Source organism: Arctopsyche grandis, chromosome 10 (genome assembly GCF_051622035.1).
Source record: "Arctopsyche grandis isolate Sample6627 chromosome 10, ASM5162203v2, whole genome shotgun sequence".
NCBI lineage: Eukaryota > Metazoa > Arthropoda > Insecta > Trichoptera > Hydropsychidae > Arctopsyche > Arctopsyche grandis.
In genome coordinates this window covers 2,505,880-2,530,296 of record NC_135364.1, presented here as the reverse complement: position 1 = coordinate 2,530,296, position 24,417 = coordinate 2,505,880, and the positions used below count along the sequence as shown (strand labels likewise).

At 35.9% G+C, this 24,417-nt stretch overlaps 3 protein-coding genes across 4 annotated transcripts; 2 read left to right on the top strand and 1 right to left on the bottom strand.

Moving 5' to 3' along the window:
* The first annotated feature begins 4,741 nt into the window (after nt 1–4,741).
* Nucleotides 4,742–11,113, top strand: mtm (phosphatidylinositol-3-phosphate phosphatase). The gene is made up of 11 exons (XM_077439357.1): nt 4,742–4,922; nt 5,226–5,414; nt 5,484–5,558; nt 5,642–5,830; nt 5,902–6,117; nt 7,688–7,824; nt 7,894–8,019; nt 8,114–8,195; nt 9,765–9,935; nt 10,004–10,211; nt 10,285–11,113. Exons 1-11 carry the CDS (start codon nt 4,836–4,838, stop codon nt 10,635–10,637), a joined length of 1,833 nt encoding a protein of 610 aa, XP_077295483.1. The 5' UTR covers nt 4,742–4,835; the 3' UTR covers nt 10,638–11,113.
* A 2,074-nt stretch (nt 11,114–13,187) lies between these two features.
* LOC143917923 (NECAP-like protein CG9132) lies at nt 13,188–19,480 on the top strand. Of its 2 annotated transcripts, none has more exons than XM_077439551.1 (5): nt 13,188–13,462; nt 16,119–16,324; nt 16,401–16,585; nt 16,659–16,846; nt 18,247–19,480. In XM_077439551.1, the coding sequence occupies exons 1-5, from the start codon at nt 13,377–13,379 to the stop codon at nt 18,317–18,319; spliced, it is 738 nt and encodes a 245-aa protein (XP_077295677.1). In that variant the 5' UTR covers nt 13,188–13,376; the 3' UTR covers nt 18,320–19,480. The 2 variants fall into 2 exon arrangements, with proteins under 2 accessions (XP_077295677.1, XP_077295678.1); XM_077439552.1 differs by having other exon boundaries at nt 16,662–16,846; nt 18,247–19,225.
* On the bottom strand, nt 19,177–22,581 carry LOC143917922 (corepressor interacting with RBPJ 1). The gene is made up of 5 exons (XM_077439550.1): nt 22,262–22,581; nt 22,102–22,196; nt 21,778–22,028; nt 19,742–19,994; nt 19,177–19,668 (listed from the first exon to the last, which is right to left on the bottom strand). The coding sequence occupies exons 1-5, from the start codon at nt 22,331–22,333 to the stop codon at nt 19,494–19,496; spliced, it is 846 nt and encodes a 281-aa protein (XP_077295676.1). The 5' UTR covers nt 22,334–22,581; the 3' UTR covers nt 19,177–19,493.
* Between the last annotated feature and the right edge of the window lie 1,836 nt (nt 22,582–24,417).

The window sequence follows — 24,417 nt, the reverse complement described above, 5'->3', positions numbered from 1 at the left end:
CAAGATTCCATTTGAAATTCAGTCGAGTTTTAACTCAGTTTTTTACAAAAATTATGGTAAACCGACTACTAGTCATATGTGAACCAGTCACAGGACAACCGGTCGCTCTAGATCGGTCACACGTGATCACTCGTCACACTAAAACTGGTCACGAGAAAACTGGTTGACCGATTTTAGGGTGTGACCAGTTTTAGGGTGTGACCAGTTTTCTCGTGACCAGTTTTAGTGTGACAGGTGATCAAGTGTGACCGATCTAGAGCGACCAGTTGTCCTGTGACCGGTTCACATTTGACTAGTAATCACCGAACCAAAATTATATATGTATAAAGGGGATTCTCTCTCAATGAGCGAATGATTAATCAGTGCGCGATGACATAAATTCATTGGAGTGGGCAGTGTTTGCTTCAAATTAATTGAATTAAAGGGTTTGTGGCGGCTCGCTTATACGACATGGTCGAGTTTGGTTGCCTTCCTGCGAGTGGGGACCAACCCGGCTGGGTTCGGAGAGCCACTACTCACTCTGTCTTCAGCTGTCATATAATAAACACGTGCATTAACATGCCAGTCGTCTCATTCGTTCATCCTCCATAGGTTGTTCTCTTATTTTATTTATTTATTTATTTATTTATATATATTTTAGCTATCAAGCTAATTTAAAAAAAAAATACATCTTAATTATTATACTTAACTCTAAAATTTATAATTAACTTATATGTACTGTCCCTCACAGAGGTGTCTCTTCGCACCTCGCAGGAATGCATCCATGTTTTTAGCAGACCTGACGCACTCAGGGAGGGCATTATACATGAGCACACCCCTGTGAAAAACACCCCCAGCCGTCTTATTCTTTCTTACTCTACTTACAACTAGTTTGTCCTTATTTCTAGTATAAAAACTATGTTTATCTCTATTCCTTATTATATAATCATCAAAATACTTAGGTAATAACTTATGATCTAACTTATAAACAAAAGACAATGTACTAATATTTAGACTAATTCTAATACTCATCCATCCTAATTCATCTAACATACTTCCAATACTCTTAAATCTACTCACATTCAAAATAGCTCTCATAGCTTTATTCTGTATTTTTTGCATTTTTTCTAAATCTTGGCCACTAAACAAATTAAGCACAGTGGCACAATAAACCACATGTGGCAAGACAATTGAATTAAACACTAAAATTTTACTTTTTTTACTTAAAATATTTCTTAATCTACATAATACACCAACTTTTCTAGCCATTTTTTTTATTATATAGTCAGCGTGCATTTTAAAATTTAGTCCTGAATCTATGTATACACCTAAGTATTTTATATTTTCAACTTTTTCAATTAACTTATCATCAATTCTAATTTCATTCAATATATTTTTATTTTTACCATTCAACCACATCATTTTTGTTTTATTCACATTCAACTTTAATTTATTTTCACACAACCAGTCATTCACATAATTTAATTCTATATTTAAAATCTCAGACATTACATCAACATTCTTTCCAATTATATATATCAATGTATCATCTGCAAACAAATGTATTTTACACATCTTAATTACCTTAACAATATCGTTTATATATAATATAAATAATAAGGGTCCCAATTTGGACCCTTGCGGCACTCCATGAGGTGTTACAAATTCAGAGGATAACACCTTATCAATTTTTACTCTTTGCCTTCTATTATTTAAGTATGATTGAAGCCACTTTAATACTATACCATTTATTCCTAACTTATATAATTTTTGTAATAAAATATTCCTATCTACTGTCTCGAACGCTCGCTTAAAATCTAGAAAAACTGCTCCAACAACCATGCTAGATTCATCCATCGTCTCCATCCAATCAGAAACCACCAATTGGATAGCGGTTTCTGTTGAATGTTTCACTCTAAATCCAGACTGTTCCACAACCAAACAATCATTTATACTAATGAACTCTTTCAATTGAATCATAACGATTTCCTCCAGCATCTTCTCAACAATTGGTAACATATTGATGGGCCTCATTTCACTGGCTTTATGTGTGCCCGTAACCTTTGGTACCGGTACAATAGTAGACACCTTCCATGCATCCGGGACGGATCCCACTTCTAACGATTCATTTATTAATTTCAGTAACTGAGGTCCAACCATGTCCCAAGTGTTGATTAAAATATCTAGAGTCAATCCATCCATACTAGAAACTGATTTCATGCCCTTCAATACACCATTTAATCCCTCCATTTCCACTAATTTAAACCTTTCAAACTTATTTAAACCCAAATTAATATCATCATTCACACTATTATGCCTTGTTTGTATTGAATTAACTATATCATTCACACTATTGATGTAAAACTCATTCAATCTTTCAACCATATCCTCTTTATCATTATATACTACTCCCTCGACTTCTAATTCATTCAAAGAAACATTTTTTCCCCCGGAAATCAAAGTTTTAATTATTCGCCACATTTTTGTGGGATCTTTTTTTGCACCATCAATATTTCTTTCATGCCAATCCCTCTTCGCATTACGTAAAACATTCACACATTTATTCCTCTTTCTTTTATACTCTAACCAAGCCTTTTCTAATTGGATTCCATCCATAGCCTTAATAATTTTATATCTTTTATAACTAACATTCTTATCAACTAAGCTTTCCTTTACTTCCTTGGTAAACCAAGGTTTCAGCTTATGCTTATGCATGATTCTTGTGGTTTTTACGCATTTACTTTTAGAATATGTTATATTACGATACATTATCTCCCACATTTCATTCACACTATCACCATCCTTTCCCCATACACACTCCTTTAACAATTCATTCATCAATTGATAATCAATGTTTTCTCTTTCAGTCACCTGCATATTTTTAAGTCCTCCGTTACTAAACCGCTGTCCCAAAAACATGTTGACAATAGAATGGTCTCCTATTTTCGGTACATCTTTCACCTCACACCGCAGATCCATTATATTTGTTATAACCAAATCAATGAGAGAGCTTGATAAATTATTCACTCTCGTTGCTTCCGTCACTTTTTGTTTAAAACCCAATTCATTTACCCAATTTCTCAACTTTTTTACATAAAATTCTTCTGTCTGTAACCAATTAAAATTCCAGTCCCCAAACATAATTATATTTTTACTCACATCTATACTTCTTTCACTCAATTCTTCTAAAAATTTAAGAAATCTTCCACTTCTACCATTCGGAGAGCGGTAAATTACTAGCAAAAACACAGTAACTCCATTCACAAGCAGATCCACACCAATTGTCCAAAACTCACCATCAACCTTATTAACTATTACATTACCGTAACTTAAATCATCCCTTAAATACAATAGTACCCCACCCGTATGTCTAGAATTTGAGTCACATCTCAAAACACAATATCCATCTATATTCAGCTCAAAATCTTCAAAATCACTAGTTACATGCGTTTCACTTAAACCTATAAATAATGGTTTTTGACTTACAGTTAAACTCCAAACCTCATCCTTGTGAGCAAAAAAACTTTGTACATTTATACCGATACCTTTTGGTGGTTGCTATATATTATTATACTTAATTCTATTTCTCATTAATTCTATATTTCTTTTATATACACTGCACTTAGTGTCCAACGGTCCGTGATTTGTGTTCAAATTTAATTTTAATTTATTATTACTTTTAAAGCAATTATTACATTTTATTATTTTATTGTTACATCCCTCGCTTTTGTGCCCTTCTTCTCCACATTTCGCACATGTCACCTTGTTTCTACAATCCACCGCTTTGTGATTAAATCCGTAACAATTTAGACATCTTAGAATATTAATTTCTTCAAAAACCCTACATCTATCCCAATTTATATTTACTTTTCCATCTTCAATAAATCTTTTAAATGTATTGCAATCTACTTCCACTATCGCATTATATTTATTATTTTTTCTACTTTTCCATATTTTTAACACCTTCAGTTCACCATCATTTATAACTTCTTGATTTTGATTCATCAAACACTCAGCCAACTGTTCACTTGTAAGTTCCTCCGACATATCTACAATTTTAATTTTGGGATTTTTTAATTCCCCTCTTTTAACATTATAATTCTCCCCTAATTTATTTTCTACTTCTTTTATTAATTTAATACTATCCTGTGCACTGTTAAACGTTACAGCAATGCCCCCTTTACCGATTTTTTTAACCCCTTGTATTCCTATTTTTAGTTCCTTGGGTTTTATTAAACTTTTGCATTCTTCCTTTGTTTTGTCCGTTTCTTGTATTTTTTTCGGAACAATTATTGTTATGTCTTTATTATTATTGTTGTTATGTCTTATGCTAGTATTTAAATCCAAGGCCTGGTTTTAATTTATTTTCCTGATAATCGGAGAAGTTCTAGCTGGAGCTAATCGAATGATAATGACGTGGGCCTTGGGTTAATGGGCCTTGGTCTCCATGGAGGAATCATACATTTGTAAACATTTACTTGCTTATATTTTGACTTGTTAATTTTTCGTGTACTCCTTGCATTTTTGGTATTCATCCCGATTTCTACCGTCCCCAACCCCAAGACGTCGCATTTATATTCGCCACTCACTCGATGTAACAAATTTCGAATTATAAAATAAATAATTTATTATTATTGAAATATTTATGCAGACCTAAAGTAATTTTACGCTTTAAATTCATAATTGTCAGGTTTTCTATATTTCAAATGACATAAAGTACAGTTTTTAAGATTTCAACGCTGTCAATATTTTTTTCCCTGGCAGTTTTGGAATAAAATTTTTACACATGGCAATTAATGATCTGTCAGAAAATAGGTGTAGCAACCAGTAAGTAGAAGTGTGAACGTTCTGTCACAATGGACAAAAGGAGCAACTCTGAACTGCTGAGCTCCGAGTTCAGCGTCTCCAAGAATGCCAGCTCCGTCTCTCTGGACTCGGACTCGGTAATTCTCCTTCCATCTGCTTTTAAAACTTTATACTTTCCGCCTTTCAAACCCTCATCCAAAGATCTTATAGACCAACGGTAAAGTAAATTACTACATCTAAATACTTATTTGTGATTATTTGCTGATCATATTATTATCAAAACTTAAATACATTGACCGAAACCAATTTTACTATTCCATATTCTAACTATTCAAATTCATAGATAAACTCAATTGTGCAAAAAAAATTTTTTCACATAGATTTTTTCATATATACAGGTGATAAATTTCAAATTTAATGCTTTTTATTGAATATTTCAGCCACAGTCGATTGGAGAGTTTTCTAATTTGGGCGGAGAAACAGTCGGAGGGATCGCCAAAGATGTTACATACCTATGCCCATACAGTGGACCAGCTCGTGGAATACTTACCGTAACTAATTATCAATTACACTTCAAACCAACCGATGCTTCGTCACACCATAGCGTCCTATCTGTGCCTCTTGGAGTGGTCAGTATAATATAACAATCCCTTCTTATACAGTATGCAAATATATATTTATGTATGATTTCTCTTAAGGTTTCGAGAATTGAAAAAGTCGGCGGGGCTTCATCCAGAGGAGAGAATTCTTATGGCATTGAAGTATTTTGTAAAGTTAGTAGTAATAATATATTGTCTTAAAAATGCATTTACACTGACATATTTAGTTGAAATTTTTGTATATGTATACAATATAGGATATGAGGAATCTACGATTCGCTCACAAGCAAGAAAATCATTCACGCAGAGACGTCTTCGAATTATTAAAATCGTTGGCGTTTCCACTGTCACACGGACAACTGCTATTCGCATTCAGCTACAAAGACGACACCTTCTCGGAAGACGGTTGGAATATATATGAACCAATTGCAGAGCTCAAACGAATGGTAATAGTCGTCATCCAATATAACATTCATCGAATGCAATAAGATAATAATCCAATGTGGATCATTTGCAGGGGGTCAACAACGACATGTGGAAAATAACTCGCATAAACGAACGGTACGAAGTGTGCGATAGTTACCCGGCGGCTTGGGCCGTGCCGGCTGCAGCATCAGACGAGCTTGTGAGATCGGCCGCTGCTTTCCGTGCCCGTGGTCGAGCTCCCGTATTAGCTTGGCTACATCCAAAGCATCAAGCCACCGTCACACGATGCAGTCAACCGCTCGTTGGGGTATATATGTTACAGTTGAAGGGTATTTTCAGTTAGAATATATTCCAACTGGCGTTTTAGGTCATTCATATTCGAATACAATTCAACTAGTATACATAGTCATTACCCGGCCGAGTCTAGTCGGGCCCAGAAACCCTAGTACCGTATTACGATAGCTCTAAGAATGTGTTGAAAACAAAAATATGACTTTCTAACTCAGTTTACTAATCGAGTGACGTTTTCACGAAAAGCTAACCTCTCCGTCGAACCTGGTATCAACTTATAATTGAACTGTATTTTCAATTGTAATATATTTTTACCATTTGGAATGTAAGTTGCACTTCGATTTTTTAGTTGAGAACACCTGCCTTGATATCGAATTTGATTACTTAATTAACCATTATTAATTATATATACATATATTGAAAAAACTTTCCCAACATAGATTTCATTGTATTCTATGTACATATTTCATAAAACTTTCTCTCGTTTTGTAATAATACTGTCGATAAAATAATTAAAAATAAAACGGTCTTGGATGATGAATTGAACATATATTAACTACTAAAAGATAATACCATATATGTAGTCAGTTGATTATTTTACATATAAAAGAATTTATAATAAGCACAAATTTAAAAATAATTGTAACTGAACGAAAATCCTTATTAACCTTCGAAGGACGGAGCTTCGAGATCGAACGAGTGTCCCGAACCGGGGTCGAGTAAGACCCCAGTATTTTTTAATCAAAATACAGCTTTTCTCATTACAAATGGGTTCAATATATATCTTATTAATCATTTTATACATTAATATAAAAAAAGTTTTAGTCCTATAACATGTTTTTGACTATTTTTGTATTAAAAAATAACGACAAACATCGACATGCAAACGTACATAGGTAAGGCCAACAGGCGACTGCATGACTCAATAGCCACGCGCCAAAAGCAACGAAAACAATAGCTTACGAAAATAAAGCTGTCTCTTTCTCTCGCATTGATTCATCGATCAACAAGAATATGCAAGCGAACAGTCAAAAACATGACTTATCACTACCGTCTTTAAATCATACTTCTGAACGTAGAAATGTATTTTTTTACGATGTAACCCTTTTGTAAATCATACAAAATCTATTAAAATAAATGTCTTGTAGTTCATTCTAGGAATACAAGAAATATAGGGTGTATAGCTTTGAAAACCACATAGTTATTATGAAAAACGTAAAAATTGGGGCACTTGCATACCCCACTTCGGTGAGGGAGGGTTAATACGAAGAATTAAAAAATTCTTATAATAAACTCTGTACTTTGTGAATAAAATGAGACTAAACTAGTTTGTATATATTTTATTTATTTTGCTGTGATCGGATAGTGTGTTAATTCGTCACGAGAAGTTTAATTGAGTGTTGGAATAATTCTTGTTGAAAAAATAACGTTTCTGTACATACGAATAATTCCGTGAGCGATTTGTCTGTGAGTTTAATGTCCATGAACGATATGTTGTGCGCGTTATTTCGTAGAGTGTTAAGTCCGTGAACGATTTATCGTGACACCTATTTTTAGTATCGAATTTAATTTATTTTTGTATTCAGGTGAGTGGAAAGAGGAGCAAAGAAGATGAAAAATATATACAACTCATAATGGACGCAAACGCTCAGTCTCATAAGTTGTTTATTATGGATGCTCGGCCTACGGCAAATGCGAAAGCTAATAAAGCAAAAGGCGGAGGGTGAGGATTTCACTTTTAATGTATTGAATTGATGTAAATTTTGTTTTAACTTTGCCTTGATTGTTTTAGATACGAGTCTGAAGATGCATATCAAAATGCTGAATTGGTATTTTTAGATATTCATAATATCCACGTGATGAGGGAGAGTCTTCGGAAGCTAAAAGAACTGTGCTTTCCATCTATCGATCAGAATAGGTATTTATTTTCTATGTATCTACAATTGAATCAGGATATTAGGTTTCAAACTATTCTACATTAAATATATTGTGTGATTTTTATTCCATTTAAGATGGTTCAGCGGTATTGAAGCGACTTGTTGGCTTAAACATATCAAATGCATCATAGCCGGAGCTGGAAGAATCGTCGATAAGGTCTGTTTAGCAATATTTTTTTTAATATTGTATTAAGAATGTATTTGTTTCATATGAAGATTCATTTCTATTATATTATTATACCATGTCTAAAGTTGACCGTGGAAAACAAGTTGATGTAGCCTACTTTGACTTTCGAAAAGCATTTGATCTTGTCAATAATGACGCTCTTATGATCAGATTAGCTGAAGTGGGCTTTTCTCCACGTCTTCTTAAACTCTTTGCTTCTTATCTGAGTGATAGGAAGCAATTTGTTAGATATGGTATTTATGAATCTCTTTCATTTTTTACGCGATCTGGTGTAACTCAGGGGTCCACCTTAGGTTCTTTACTATTTACAATAGTCATTAATTACCTCCGTAAAGTACTACGCAATGCTTCATGTCTCTTGTTTGCAGACGACGTTAAACTATTCTTTGCTGTTAAGGATGAGAGGCAAGCCTCTCTCCTTCAAGCGGATATTAACGCTGTTTTAGAGTTCAGTTCCAGTTTAGGGCTTGAAATGAACACTAGTAAATGTGCCATTATGAGTTGTGGACGTGCGAATTCGCTCTATTGTCACGGATATTCCATTGGATCCGTATTGTTGAAGCGCGTGGAATCAATGGTCGACTTGGGTATCACTTTTGATCCTCAATTCACCTTTCACAACCACATCAAGACAGTCGCTGACGTTTCCTTTCGTCGACTTGGATTTGTCTCGAGATATGCTAGATTATTCTCCAGCCCCTTGTCTTCTCGCTTGTTAGAAGTACGCTAGAGAATAATGCGATTGTGTGGAATCCGCATGAAGCAAACTACTCTCTTATTATCGAAAAAGTGCAAAAAGCATTTCTTCGTTTTCTTTATAAGACTGAGTATGGGTACTACCCATATCTCTATCCTACTCCTTTCCTTTTGGGCATGCTTGGATATAATTCCCTTGAACTTCGGAGAAACTTCTCGTTAATTCGTTTCGTTCTCCAGCTATTGCGTGGTAATACGTCATGCCCATTGTTGCTAGAACAGTTGGGACTTTATGTCCCTAATAATTATGTGCGTGGTAGACATCATCATTTGATGGTTGTACCTGCTGCTCGCACAGTTCTTTTTCGAATGGCTCCTATTCCAAGAGCTATTCGACTTCTCAATGAAATCGTTGCTGCCGTCCCTGAATATGATATTTTCCACCTTGGGGAGCGTAGATTATCGGATGTTATTTTAACATATTTATCTGGTAACCTGCGCTCATCATTACATTCTTAATTTGAATGTGATGTATGAGTGGAATCTTAATCTACTCTCTTCCATTTGGGCCTCGCTGTGATTTCTTATTCATATTTTGTTTGATTTATTTTACTTTTTCTTTCTCCTTTGTACATTTTTATGTACTATTTTAATTGTATTATTATTTTCCTTTTGTTACTTTTTTATTATTATTTTATTTTTCCATGTTTTCTGCTTTCTAATTTTTCTTTTTTTTACTTGTATTTGTTTATTTGTTAAATGTAGGCCATTGTGGCGCATTAGGTTCTTCCTGTAATGCCACAATGGTCCAAAACTATTAATAATAATAATATTAAATTTCAGGTGGAAAATCACAAGACTTCCGTACTTGTCCATTGCTCGGACGGATGGGATCGTACTGCCCAACTGACGGCTCTAGCTCTTCTCCTCCTCGATCCATACTATCGTACTATCAAAGGATTCGAAATACTGATCGAAAAAGAATGGCTTTCATTCGGACACAAATTCCAACAAGTTCGTTCATTTTTTTATTTACTAAACACAAAAAAAATCCATTTAAAACACTATTTTATTCATAACAGAGAACCGGACATGGCGACGAGAGACACAGCGACGCTGACAGATCTCCGGTATTCTTGCAATGGGTCGATTGTGTTTGGCAAGTGTCTCAACAATTCCCGACAGCATTCCAATTCAACGAACGTTTCCTACTCACGATCCTGGATCATCTGTATTCGTGCCGCTTCGGAACATTCCTGTGCAATTCTGAAAAAGAGCGAGTGAAAGCCGGTGAGTCAACCGCTGAAAAAAATGAACACCATTGAAAAAATCATATATTTGAATGTGTATTGTCGTTTTTTAGAGCTGAAAACAAAAACTGTATCGCTATGGTCGTTCACGAACAGCAGAATAGAATTCTACACGAATCCTTTATACTACGGAGCTGGTGCTTGCGCCGGAGGAGGGCCTCCACCTCAGGCTGTGCTCGTTCCGATTGCTTCTTTGAGATTGATCAGACCGTGGAGAGCTCTGTATTGCCGGTGGAATCCAGCCATGAGGCAGCAGGATCCCATATATCAGAGGACTCGCGAATTGCAATCTCTCCGAGCTCAATTGGAGGCGAAAGCCGAAGAGGCACAAGCCGAGTTCATGGGAAGGCAGCAAAGGAATCCACTAGCCACGCCGCCTCGTCTAGCAAGTCCCGTACACTCATAGTCGACCCAATTTGTCATTATTAATATTATATAAACGAATTCATTTAACTTGTATAAACGTCATTGGTATTTATTTCTTTATGTGTATATAAATAAAGCTTTTTTGATGGCACTAACGATATAGTTCACACATATATAATGTTACATGTATATCTTTTTTGATATTTATTATATAATCTGATAATATTGACGAGGACTGCCACGTTGGAGTTGCGACTATTTTAATGTATGATTAAGTGTAGGATCTCTCGGGCTTCCAACGTTGTACCTACATACATAGTTAGATGTTTGAAGGCCTTTGGAATATGTGTACTTGTGCTCTCGAATTCCACACCTCACTCGTTGACGTTCCTCAATTATTATACTTTTGTCTTATTGTAATTTTTCATTTATGTTTTAATATGTTTATTCCATTTGCATTTAACTGTACATATTTTGTGATATTAATAAAATATTATTACACGAGTTTAATTCATGATTTTTATTTTTATTACATTTATATAAATTTAAAGACGTATTTTTTGTGCAAAATGTAAACCAGTTACAGAATTGACGCGTTTATTTTTGTTCAACCGAAAGAAATTTTTGAAAATAAATAATTGTAACTAATAGTATGAATGATGCTAGCTAAATAAAAGCAGGCTATCATTATGTCACAAAACTATTTTTTGAAGGTGATTTCATTTGAAGAAAATGTGACTAATGATGTGTTGATTTCACTTGAAAAAAATGTGACCATGCAATATATAAATAATTTATTTTCGCAATGAATCATCATTTTCAACAAGTATATATTGTTTTTTTTTATCTTACGAATCATAAAATGACTGTATTTTCTCCCTTCAAAGAATGTATGTATCCCTCAATATATTCAATGTGTTATTTTTTATTTAAAATATTTCTTGCAATACGTAGACGGCTCTCGTCTTCACATTACACATTTTTAGTATATTAATTCTATCTTGAGTGGACCAATGAAAAATAGACACATCAGAAGCATGTGCTTACACCAAATGCAATTTTTTAAAGCAAACAGTTCTTGTGAAAATTTATTGTTATTTAAATTTCAATACATAATGTGTAATAAATATGATTGTATGTAATTTAAACTTGTATGTTATAGTCGATCCGATGTAGACTTACGAGAACCGAGCATGCTGTCGCATTCGTGCAAAATGTTGTAACATTGTTAGGACGTAAAATTATTTTTTTAATTATTTCTTATTTAACTATATAATGTTATTACAATATAATTCAATTCAAGGTATTTAATAGTATTACTGTGAATTTTGCTGTTCATAACATGACGTTGACAATTACTTTTATCGTCTAAAAAATATAAATTTCTATTAATATAAAATATATACGTATACCATAAATAAATTAATAACATCAACAAGTTACGTATTTTATATTAAAATGTTATTAATGTAAATATTTCAAAATACGAAACACGAACTCAAAACTAACAAAAAACAAAAGTCAAATTCTACCGACCGTTATACGCACGAACAATGTTGTATTTCTTTACCAAAATGCAATGCGAAACTGAAACGAAATGTAATTGGCCATAGTGGGTCGAGGAGGGGGGGGGGGGTGAATGCAACAGCATGTAAATTTTAAGTAAGCCTCATACCAAATCGGTTCCACTATTTTTATCGGTTCCAGCGTTTTTTTTAGTTGAAAAAAGGTTTCTTTATCGACGGGTGGATCACAAGCAAAGACGTACACAACAATCAAAATAGGAAATGGACAGAAAACTGCCCAAATATTGCTCAGTAAATGTTTTTTTTTACGAGATTTTTATTATCAAATCTAAAATGACGTTACGGATTCGTATTGTGGCGGCTCGCTTATACGACATGGTCGAGTTTGGTTGCCTTCCTGCGAGTGGGGACCAACCCGGCTGGGTTCGGAGAGCCGCTACTCACTCTGTCTTCAGCTGTCATATAATAAACACGTGCATTAACATGCCAGTCGTCTCATTCGTTCATCCTCCATAGTATGTTCGTATGGGATCGTCCGACTCATCGACCAATAATGTATAAATATGGGGCGCTCTCGGTCTGGAAACCATTCCGACCTGGAGCGCCGACGAGAGCACACGAATAAACACCTTCTATAACCTCCTGCGTCTTTCTCTCGGATTCTGGACGCCCCCACTTCACGTCTACGCAACAATACTAACGATAACTATCATACTAACGAGAACTCGAATGCCAAATATTCTGTATTCTCGATTTTCATGGCAAAAATTGTCTTTTGGGCGATCGCAATGTGACTAATAATTAAATTACCGTATCAACATGTGAAGTTCATTCGTCTAATCGATAATAATAAAAATCTCGTAAAAAAAAAGCATTTACTGAGCATTATTGTGGTAATTTTCTGTACGGAAATTTTCCAGTGCGACGAATTTTCATGCGACAGGAAAACCGCGCGTGCAATTCGTAGCGGCGGTTACCCTGGTAGCGATTCACATTTGGGATGTAATCACCGAACCAACATTTCCTACCGAATTGCACAAATCAATTTGACGGCTGGCAACACTAGTGTCGGTGTGAACGTCAGTGTAGGTGTGTTGGTGTCGATGGTACGAGTGCCACTGCAACTGCCAGTCGTCTTCTGGCACCAGTCTAGTCGTAGTCGTTGTCGCTGTCACTGTCACTGTCACTGTCATTGTCATTGTCGTTGTCATATCGAGGAGTAGCAGTAGTCGCCGGAAGCGCGCCACGAAACGATGGAGACGTACGAGAGCGTGGTGCTGGTCAAGCAGGAAGTCTTCGTGTTCAAGCTACCGCCCAAAGCCAACGCCAGAGCCCACAGGTATTCCCCTCACTCCCCACTCCTCACTCCACACACTCCTCACAGGTATTCGACTCGTCCATCCATCCAACGTCTTTATCAAAAACATCCTACCAACGGGTGTTGTAAGAAAGTCACCCTTATACGTGTCTTTTTTTTTCTACCAATTATATTTTACCATTAAAAAATGTGACAAATTGCGATGAAAATTTATTCTATAGGATTTGCTGCAAATTTTATCAACATTTTTATATTTGACATACTTAACATTTTTTTTTTAGTAATTTTACAATCACAATGAAAATATATATGATTTTATTTAAGTTTGGGCCATTGTGGCATTACAGGAAACCCTAATGCGCCACAATGGTCGAAAAAATACAGAAAGATGAGAAAAATAAAAATATATATGTACATACATATTTTTATTTTATTTTATTTTTATTTTAAAAAATCAATACCACAGAGACTTGACAGGTTGCCCCAAAGCGTCAATGTGATTTTAATACAAATAATAAAAATCATAAATAAAAAAAAACATAAGAAAATAATAAAAATCATAAATAAATAAAAAAACATCATAAAAAAATAATAAAAATCAAGTAAAAAATATTTACACAAAATAAAAACAAAGAAATAAGATTGAAAAATTTATATCGTGCTATTTAGGATGTGTTCCACCAACTCAACATAACTGGCATCGAATAGGTCCAAGTAATGTGCCAGTAAGTTAAGGAGTCGAACAGCTCTCGAGAGGGGGGAGTTCATGAGCACGTTTGATTTAGCCCTAATTGGTAAAAATATATCATGTTTTCTTAAAACTCTACGATTTTCCGGGGCCCAGAATTTTAGTTTCTCCAGGATAGTGGGATTGTGAATCTCTCCTCTAAGTAATTTTACGAAATGTTTCCCAAGAAATAAATCTCTTCTCTTTGCCAGGGAGTTGAAACCCAAAGATCCCAAGACAAAGGCACTAGGGAACAGATATGGATAAAATCCAAATGTCTTCAGATATAAAAATCTATGTATATACACAAAAAAATACATTTATACATAATCGTAAAAAAGCTAAAGCATTATAATAGTAGCAAATAGAGTAAAAATCTCAAATAATAAAATACGAAGTAGGGAATGTCTCGCACCTATAGTCAGAATCAATATATAAGAGCAAGCTGCAAATGCAAAACATCCCTGCCAGGCCCAAAATTCCACTCACACATCACATTCAATTGTGATAATAAGGACGAGCGCAGAGAACCAGACAGACGGGTTAAAATAGAGCCCGGATAACCAAGGTGCCCTTTATTGTTCAAATGTTGTAAATGCATTGTTAAAGGTTTGCCGAACCTTTTTTGCAAAGCATTTACAACAATTGAACAATAAGCGGCACCTTGGCTATCCGTACTCTAGGTTAAAATAATCTACGCTCACTAAGGTGAATATCACATTCGGGCTCGGCAATAACGATTTCATTGAAAAGTCGGATAGCTCTTGGAATAGGAGCCATTCATAAAGAACTGTGCGAGCAGAAGGTACAACCATCAAATGATGATGTCTACCACGCACGTAATCATTAGGGACATAAAGTTCCAACTGTTCCAGCAACGACAGGCATGAAGTATTACCATGTAGGAGCTGGAGAACAAATCGAATATAATTTATGTAATTGACAACTCCGAACAAACAATTCCAATGACACATTAACTAATTTTGACTTGGGCAACACCTGTCTTATGTAGATTACAAATGCAAAATAAAACATCGAGAAATTAAATTATCATTTAATATTTAAGCCGGGCAGGTGTATTGACCAGTATCCCAGCCTTTAGAAACACGTTTGTGTTTGGGGCATAGATTTAGAATAACATAAATGAGACGTTGCAAACAAATTTTCCTGGTGAAAGCGAACCAAACAACAAGCCAACTGGCTACTAAAAGATTGTACTATTCAAAAGGGAGACAGTTTCGAGGGTCGGGCCCCATATTTTTTATTCTATATCTATGATTTGGATAAAAGTATGTATTATTTTACGTGTGGCGTAGGAGCTAGTTGCTCAACTTCGGAGGAGTGGGTAGGCTGAGCTCACTGATATCTGGGGCTGGTTTATATAATTTAGTTTGATACGCGGCTGTGTGCTGATATCATTGCCTGGAGATGGTGCGATGGGGTCAGTGTCTACGGATCGTTTTCTATGCAATCCTGTATGTTCGCGCGTTTCGGGTCGCTTGACTAGTGTCTAGAGCAGTGGTTCTTAACCTGGGTTCGATCGAACCCCAGGGGTTCGGTGAGTCAGTCTCAGGGGTTCGGCGGAAGTCAAGACACACACCGGACTCATATGATTCGGGTGCCAATTTAGAAGGATTCCATTAAGAAGGGTTCGGTGAATGCGCATATGAAACTGGTGGGGGTCAGTACCTCCAACAAGGTTAAGAACCACTGGTCTAGAGGTTGTTGGCTGGAGATCATTTGTTGTGCTATTCGTATTTTTCTCCCAGTGCAGGGTCCATTGTCTGGAGATACAATGTATTCCTACAATACATTTCATATCATATAAAACCTTATTAAACTGAAATGAAGCACAATAGATCAAACAAAAATACAGTAATCGTAGTAATTGATCATTATACATATCGGTTCACAACTAAAAATCGTTAATATAAACCGTTTACGTTTCAGAGCCGCCGATTGGAATCTTCAGGAGCCTCAATGGACAGGCCGTATGAGGCTTGTCGCCAAAGGCAACGAATGCGCTATCAAACTTGAGGATAAACTGAGTGGCGACCTCTTTGCAAAATGCCCGATTGATTCGTATCCTGGAAATGCGATCGAATCCGTCTCGGACAGCTCTCGATACTTTGTACTGAGGATACAAGACGATAACGGTTCGAACCACTTATTAAACATCGATGACTTTCTATACAGATTTGTAATGTGTAACCGTTGCATTTTAATTTTCAGGCAGGGCAGCGTTCATAGGACTGGGATTCGGAGATCGTTCAGATTCTTTCGACTTGAACGTCGCGCTTCAAGATCACTTCAAATGGCTGAAGAAGGAGAAGGAGGCAGAACGAGCTCCCCCGCTGCCCGAACAAGATTTCAGCTTCAAAGAAGGAGAAACTATTAAAATTAACATGAGAATAACGGTTGTAATTTGCACAGTTATGTACAATATGATATTTAGTATGGGGATTAATTTTTTTTTTTTTTGCCGGCTAGAAGAAAGACGGCTCGGAAGGTTCGAGTAAAGCTAAAGCACGACCTGCAGGTGCCGGTGGAGTGTTGCTGCCTCCTCCGCCTGGTGGTCTCCGTATTCCGCCACCGTCTCCTCAACACACTCCGATGTCCGTCACGCCGACAAACACTGCGGCCCAATCGTCCGATTGGGGAGATTATAATTCTGCAAGGTAGCTTAAGAGATCGCCATTTAAGAAAACAAAATTTGTCATGCCGATGAATCTGGCAAATATATCTATAGAAACTTTTTAAGGGCATCATGATATGGACACGATCAACTGGGCGACGAAATAATAGACAATATGTATGTAGGGGGTTGTAGCAGTGTTTATTTAATCGTCTTAACTTTAGGCAAGCCTTACGGCAAGTGACTCCGTAGACTTGTACATAATTTTTTACATGTGGCAGATAAATCAAATTCATATCTTGGTGACGTAGGATAGTGTTTACCAATTTGATAGAGGAACCGTTTCAACAATGAAATCAGATAAATCTGCACTCTTATAGGAAACGATCGACTTGGAGTCACAAATATCCAAGTCTGCATTAGAGATTAGCACGGGATCGAACCCGGTAACCTCTCGGTGCTAAACATAAACGCAACCACCGAGTCATACTGCTGGCTATAAGAACGCCAGAGCTTCAGTTAAGCTTTTTTAGATACAGATAGATTGGACATAGGAAAGAAAGTCAGGCTAGGATATACCGTCTCTCCCAAGCTATTCAATGCGGTACTTGAGGGCGTTTTCGGGAACTCGGAATGGGATTCAGCAGAACTGAACATCAACGGTCGCCTCTTGAGTCACCTGTGGTTCGCACCCGACATATTATTAATAGGTCGCAATACAACTAACTTACTTAACAGACTAACACAGCTGGACAGGGAAAGTAGGTATTGGTCCCAATACAGATCCCTGTGGTACTCCGGCTTTGATCTCGTGAAATTTACAGTAGTCCTGGTGTTTAGCTCGGAAATTAGACTGCAGAGCAGTATTCTTTACTCACTAGAGATTGTCTAATTTTAAGGACTAGACAAGACCAAACTAATGTTCGATACATTTCATTAATGATAAAACAGTAGTCAGTATTGATTTATATTTAGGTCAAATAATAGACATGTCTAGTAGTATAGAAGAGGAAATGAAGAGACGTATGAAATTAAAATGGATTGCATTTGAGCGAATGAACGCCGTTTTTAAATCAAAAATTCCACTTCGTCTAAATAAACAGATCTTCGATCAATGTGTTCTGCCAGTGATGACGTATGGATGTGAAACTTGCGACATTGAACGCCAAGTTGCTACACAAAACCCAATGCACTCAAATAAGTATGGAACGTGGTATGCTTGGCATAACGGGGAAAGACAGGAAACGGAATATGTGGGTGAGAAGTATGACAAGGGTTTTGGATTAAGTGGATAGAGTGAAGAGATTGATTTGCCCAGTTGATTACCGTCATGGCATACTTAAGAAACAACCAATACATTCTCGCCAAGAACTTCATTTACAAATTAAGTCAAAATTCATTTTACATTTGATATTGCTTTATTAATATTGTGGTTTATTTCAGCGGAGACAACGCTCAGACAAATCCACCAGCAGCTGGAGCACCGGCGACGAACAGTAATTGGGTCCAATTTTAATCATTAAAAACTACGTTTGATTATCACCGAGGCTGTGTCCGAATGTTACATATGAAAACGAGACAGCGTTTATGTAAATTATTAAAAATCTATATACAATACATATAGAGAGAGACATTTCCAAAATTTATTTCTCGAATACATACAAATATAAAAATATATTGTGATGAAATCGCACTAAATGTTAAGTATCGTGAAATACGATACCGACGTAGATCATTGAATATCATTTAGGTACTTATTATGTAATGTAATATTACTATATATATATTAAATATACTTTAAGAGTGTACGCGAGGTCGAGGGTTGGGTATAAAAGTGTTCAAAGAATTAATACATGACTCTTGTGTAATATAATTATATATATATACGTAGAATCATATTGAAAGTCGGCTAGCGTGCATGTGAATTTGCATCCTTGCAAATCTTGCTCATTGTTGGAAAATTAAATGTTTATCGAATCGTGAAAGTTATCGTTTCACTCTAAACTCATCGTTGTCGTCGGCTGGACGAAGGTCCTGATCTCGTCACTCCTCGTTTCTTGCCCGCTCGTCCACTCGCGACGGTCTCCGTATGCGTAATCTCACATTCCACGTTGAATATACATACGTACGTATCATTTGCATACAATATAAACTGCATCTGCATTCCACGAAACGTGTATATCTATTTTTGTAAATTTTGCTGTTACTCTGTGTGGCTTATATTTAATCATTATTCATCGAGGCATCAGTGTTGACATTTTGCTTGAATTAGCGTATAGATTGTGGCGTCGTATATCACATGATGTAATTATTATATGAATATTTTAACATAAAACAAATATTATATGTATGTAATATTATAAAGCAATACTTCAAATTGTAAACTCGTTTTATTTTTAAATACAAGAGATAAAATTGCATATTCAGTTCGATTATAATAGTAACACTTACGATAGCTTTTTTGTGTTCATTTTTAAACACCGTTTTTCTTTTGGGAATTATTACACATTGAATGTTTGACATTTCTGGTTAGTTCACATTTAATTCCACGAATGCACGATTGGCAGCAATATTTAATATTAACGAAAAAAAAATCTAACGTGTTTTAGTCGTAAGGAAATCATATGTATTGTTGATTATATATATGTTACACTTAAAATAATATATATGTATATTGAAATGATTTAAAGCTAATTTCTTTTTTTGTCCTTGTCCCTGCTCTTGCTGTGTTTGCTCTCTTTCTTTTTCTTGCATTCCTTGCGTCTCTTTTTCTCCGTCGCCGAAGAGTCCGACGAGCTTTCACTTGAATGCCTCCTCTTTGACTTTTTCTTCTTTTGATTCTTTCGCTCTAGCTTTTCAAGCTTTCTACAATAAATAATGAAAAATTAAATAAAAATCTTAAACAATTTCAAGTGTATCTTTGAAACGAAGTGTATACTTGAGTAATTTTTTTTTCTGCTTGCGCGTCAATTGAGCTATCAAGTCCGGAGCCTGAAGATCGTCTTCTGATGGCAACATGGGTGTGTCCCTTACTCCTAAAGGTATGGCACCAGGACGCAGAGCGAGTCCTACTTCTGCAAGACCGTTTACAAGTTTCTCATTGAAGCCTTCCTTCGTCTGTTCACTGGTTTTGTCTTCGGTGAGCGCTCGAGCTTCGCTCATAGAAAGAGCATACATGCTGCATTCTTTGTCTAAAAAGAATTAAATAAAAATTAAACACCTATTAAACAATAACATTGTATTCAAATTGAATTTTTGATCTTTGAATATACATAGACAAGGAATTGAAATAGAGAAGTATCAAACTGAACCAGTAAATGAGAAAGAATTGAATTCATTGAAGTCAATTTTGAACCGTTCAGTTTAAATTATCTCTACTGAACCAAATTGACACGGTATTAAACAAAAAAAAATTTTATTAATCCTATTTCATTTCATTAATTAATATTTTGGCTTCGCTCCGTATTGATAAAATTAATTTATTTTTTTACTTTATCTATGTATGTAGTAACAATAGTTACCTGACAACTCGTTCACAGATTTTCCGTAAACCGAGGATGCGCTCCAGGCATTACGTATACAGCCATCTCTTTCTCACCCCGTCTGTTCACCAAGATCTCGTTTACTATGCCATTACGTATGCAGCCATCTCTTTCACAGACCGTCTGTTCACCGATAACAGACGGTCTGTGAAAGAGATGGCTGCATACGTAATGGCATAGTAAACGAGATCTTGGTGAACAGACGGGGTGAGAAAGAGATGGCCGTATACATAATGCCTGGAGCGCATCCTCGGTTTACGGAAAATCTGTGAACGAGTTGTCGTGTCACCAGGAACAATAGATGAAGTTTTGTGATCATGCGAAAATTCGAACTCGAGATTTTGACTGATTCGAACTCGGAATCGATCACTGATCACGTTTTCATGATCTAGAAAAAAATGTGTGTTTGTGTATTTTGGGGATTTTTTGAACACCATTAGTCCTATCGATGTGAAATTTAGTATCGGTTACTAAAATTATTATCGATACGACGTAAATTTTTAATTTGACCAGAAATGGTACCTCCCTTTATACATAGGTGTCCTCTTTTTTTTAAGTTTTTGAATTAAATTATCTCCCAAACTGCTAACCGAATCAGACTGAAATTTTTTTATATGTAATAGAAATTATAAATTTTATACCCTAATATTTTTTATAGTATAATACGGAAGTAGTATAATACTTTTACTCTAGAGAATCGAAGTTTTTTATGTTTTTCCCAGAAACCTTTTAGTTTATTGAACTGAAATTTCATATCTAGAAGTATAAGCTTAATACCAAGCTATGTAAAAAATTTGGTAGGCATCCGTCAACTGGAAGTGGCAGTTTACTCTTGTTCGATTTTTCTTCAACTATTTTTTTCGCCCCTTTAAACATGTGTGCTCTTCACGAAAAAATTCACGTATAATTCTTGTATCAATGTGATGAAAATAAAAAAAAAATCACTAAATTTAACAAACCGGAAGTGGGATTTTTTCCACTTAGAAAAGTCAAAAATATTGTAACCACGATTCTTTCCACACCCCTGAATGTATCAAGCTGAAAATTTATATTTGTATTCTTTATGTACTAACTTAGAGCCGACACAGTTTTGGTCACAATTCGTAAACCACTTTTGTCTTGTGTAAATTTCCCTACATTTGCGCTCAATTAGCATCTAAAATGTTCTCATAACCGGTATGTATGAATGTTTCATGTTGTGACCTTATATTCCTCAAATACATAGATAAAGACATGGGCTGGTCACATCCGAAGTTTTATAAAATTTATTTGAATCGGAAAAAAATGAATATTTAACGACAGCCAATCAGAAACGAATTACAAACACACACACACACATACGACCATCTTTGTTTTATATATATATAAGATTCTATGTACTGAAGATGATTACATAGTACTTTTTTATACAATGTAAATTTCAGCCCCTTACCTGTGTTGATGTGTCCCCACTTGTGACATTTAATACACCGCACATTCCTTACAAGAATACCAAAAGGCTGATCTCTGATCTCCGTGTCTCCTTTACAGTAGCTCTCTCGGGGCGCGTTGTACTTTCTCTGCCACTCGAACTTGTACTCGGGCTCGTTGTCTTCCCTCTCGCGCTCCTTCTTGGCGCCCGGCGGAGGCTCATACATAAAATTAATGCTCAATTTGTCCTTACTCTCTTTGCTCAGCATGGCTCTGCAAGCAAAACACACTGCATCAGCGAAACGACTCGAATGAAACACTCGCAATAAGCGGAACGTAAGTATACTTGTTTTCGTGCAAATCTTGCTCCTTCTCGTACTGCATCCGCAGTTCTTCCTGCTTCTTTTTGTACGCTTCGGTCTTCTGCTCGGCCATCCATACCTGGCGGGTACAACGAGGACGTATAAAATGTAATTCATATGCAAATATGTGGATTTTGAGCTTACCCGTTTCAGGTTGTCTCGAGACGCTGGATGGAAGAATTTCTTACACATGTAGTTGTTGAAGCCTTTCCCCATCTTGAAGGTTGATGGTAAAACCTGCGTCCAGAAGTGGGACTGAACAGTGACAGCGTCACAATACGTACATTAGTTTTACTAATCGCCGTTAGAGTAAAACTGTCGCAAGCCATAACAGTCGGATACCTGACCATGTGTCGGATTTACATATAAATGTTTTCTTAATATTTATAAAGAAAGTTTAAATCATCCCAATTAATGCACAATGAACGTGTAGGAATATAGCACAACTTGTTCATTCATTATTCGTTTGATACCTCGGAGCAAAATGGACGAAACGGACGCTATTATAGTATCTTTGATATGCGAGGAAGAAGAACAATCGAGAAAACCCAAAAGATTATAGCTACATGCTGTTTCAAAGTCACGATATGAAGAAGGAGAATAATTGTCGCAAGGCAACCCCCCCACTCAACGAAACCTTGCGTCAAAGTTGGTCGAAAAATCAACTTTGACCAGTGGCGTAGCCAGGATTTTGTCAAGGGGGGGGGGTTTTGACAGGAAAAAAGACAAGATAATTTATATTTAATTAATATAAAATCACAACATATAAAAATAAAGTAAATACGTAATAAACATATGGTATTGTTACGTACGCCGCGGATTAAGCGAATAGAATCCCAGAGATTATGTGACCGTTCAAGGGTTATCTGTTATCGGATTAGCTATGTAAGTGCTCGCACTTACTTCCAAAGATTATAACTGGACTCTAAGTGCATTTAGGCTAAACAATGACCGTTATTAGTTATTTCTCAGAATCGGTACGGGAAGACCCAATGTCGTGGAAATACATATCCGAATACGTGACTATACAACAGGTAAACAGATTAGGCGCCCTGAGAGATCTACCCTTTATAAGGCGGTACGTAGGCGATATCAAGGCATTCTGGACGGAACACTGGTAATACGTGTAACTCCTTAATCATCAATAAATGCTGTGAAACGACTGTTGGCCTTTTACTTGGATCCTCCACCCACCCCTACGCAACAGTATGAACAAAATTCAAATAAAATAAAAATAATGAATACTTAAAAAAAGTACGAAATTCAAAGATCCAATCTTCGCGTATTTATCTAATATTTTTTCTGCACTAAAATTTATGTCCCTATGAATATCTAATAAAGCAAGTCCATTTAGTCGATTTTCCGACATAGTATTTCTTAAATATGTTTTTAGACATCGTAGTGTGGAGAAGCTCCGTTCACTTGTTGCTGTTGTCACCGGAAGTGTTGCTAGAATTTTTAGAAGTATGTAAATATTGAAGGATTGCAAATTGCAATTGCAGCTAGTGCGTTTTTTGGTCGATTTTCACTAGTACTTATGTATATACTGCCACCACATTTCCAACTCTCCAGTTAGAATGCAAGGCCCACAAAATATATCTTGGTTGTAAATTTCCCCCGAAGTCTTTATCTTATTTTTTAAAACACTTGATGGTTGAGAGCTTTTTCCATCAGGAAGCAAACATTGGAAATTTTCAAGTATATGTTTACGTCCTAAAAATCTGTCATGGATTTCGGATAGAAAACTATCCAAAAATGGTACAAACGATCAATTGCGACAGAAGTGGGATATTTTGCTGCCGACTGCACTCTGCCAAGGGGGGGTCCAGACCCCCTGGACCCCCCCCCCCTTCGCTACGACACTGACTTTGACGCAAGTTGTCGTTCTACGTCATGCGACTGTTGCGCAGTGCGATATGTCTCATACAATTTCAGACCTTTAAGCTCTGACTACACTATGCGACAACCGAAAGATCCGAAAATATATTATTGCAAAGCTCCCACGTATTACTTTTTAAAGCTGACTTATTACTTTTGTATTTATTTATTTTACATATATACCAGGAAGGCCTTGCAGGTAAATCCCAATCCGCCTTCCTGGCCGATTACAAATTACAATTACAATTACAAATGCAGCATTTTTATTACAAGTCGTTGAATTACGAGACACTGAAAAACTCGCAAATTAACGAGACATCTATGAATTTTACATAAATTTTATTGTACATCAATCATACATCAAATAGTGGTGACATAGTAGTTAGAAATGATTTTTTAGCCAATTTTTTTTTCCGGGAACC

What these genes read in the sequence shown, in the direction of transcription:
- mtm (XM_077439357.1), top strand. Translation starts at nt 4,836, where the DNA reads ATGGACAAAAGGAGCAACTCTGAACTGCTGAGCTCCGAGTTCAGCGTC. An exon ending in GCAGTCAACCGCTCGTTGGG is followed by an intron (nt 6,118 to 7,687) that starts GTATATATGTTA and finishes TTTTGTATTCAG; the next exon opens with GTGAGTGGAAAGAGGAGCAA. An exon ending in CCATCTATCGATCAGAATAG is followed by an intron (nt 8,020 to 8,113) that starts GTATTTATTTTC and finishes ATTCCATTTAAG; the next exon opens with ATGGTTCAGCGGTATTGAAG.
- LOC143917923 (XM_077439551.1), top strand. Translation starts at nt 13,377, where the DNA reads ATGGAGACGTACGAGAGCGTGGTGCTGGTCAAGCAGGAAGTCTTCGTG. An exon ending in GCCAACGCCAGAGCCCACAG is followed by an intron (nt 13,463 to 16,118) that starts GTATTCCCCTCA and finishes TTTACGTTTCAG; the next exon opens with AGCCGCCGATTGGAATCTTC. An exon ending in GGAGATTATAATTCTGCAAG is followed by an intron (nt 16,847 to 18,246) that starts GTAGCTTAAGAG and finishes GGTTTATTTCAG; the next exon opens with CGGAGACAACGCTCAGACAA.
- LOC143917922 (XM_077439550.1), bottom strand. Translation starts at nt 22,333, where the DNA reads ATGGGGAAAGGCTTCAACAACTACATGTGTAAGAAATTCTTCCATCCA. An exon ending in CTCGAGACAACCTGAAACGG is followed by an intron (nt 22,197 to 22,261) that starts GTAAGCTCAAAA and finishes TGTACCCGCCAG; the next exon opens with GTATGGATGGCCGAGCAGAA. An exon ending in CAAGATTTGCACGAAAACAA is followed by an intron (nt 22,029 to 22,101) that starts GTATACTTACGT and finishes TTTTGCTTGCAG; the next exon opens with AGCCATGCTGAGCAAAGAGA.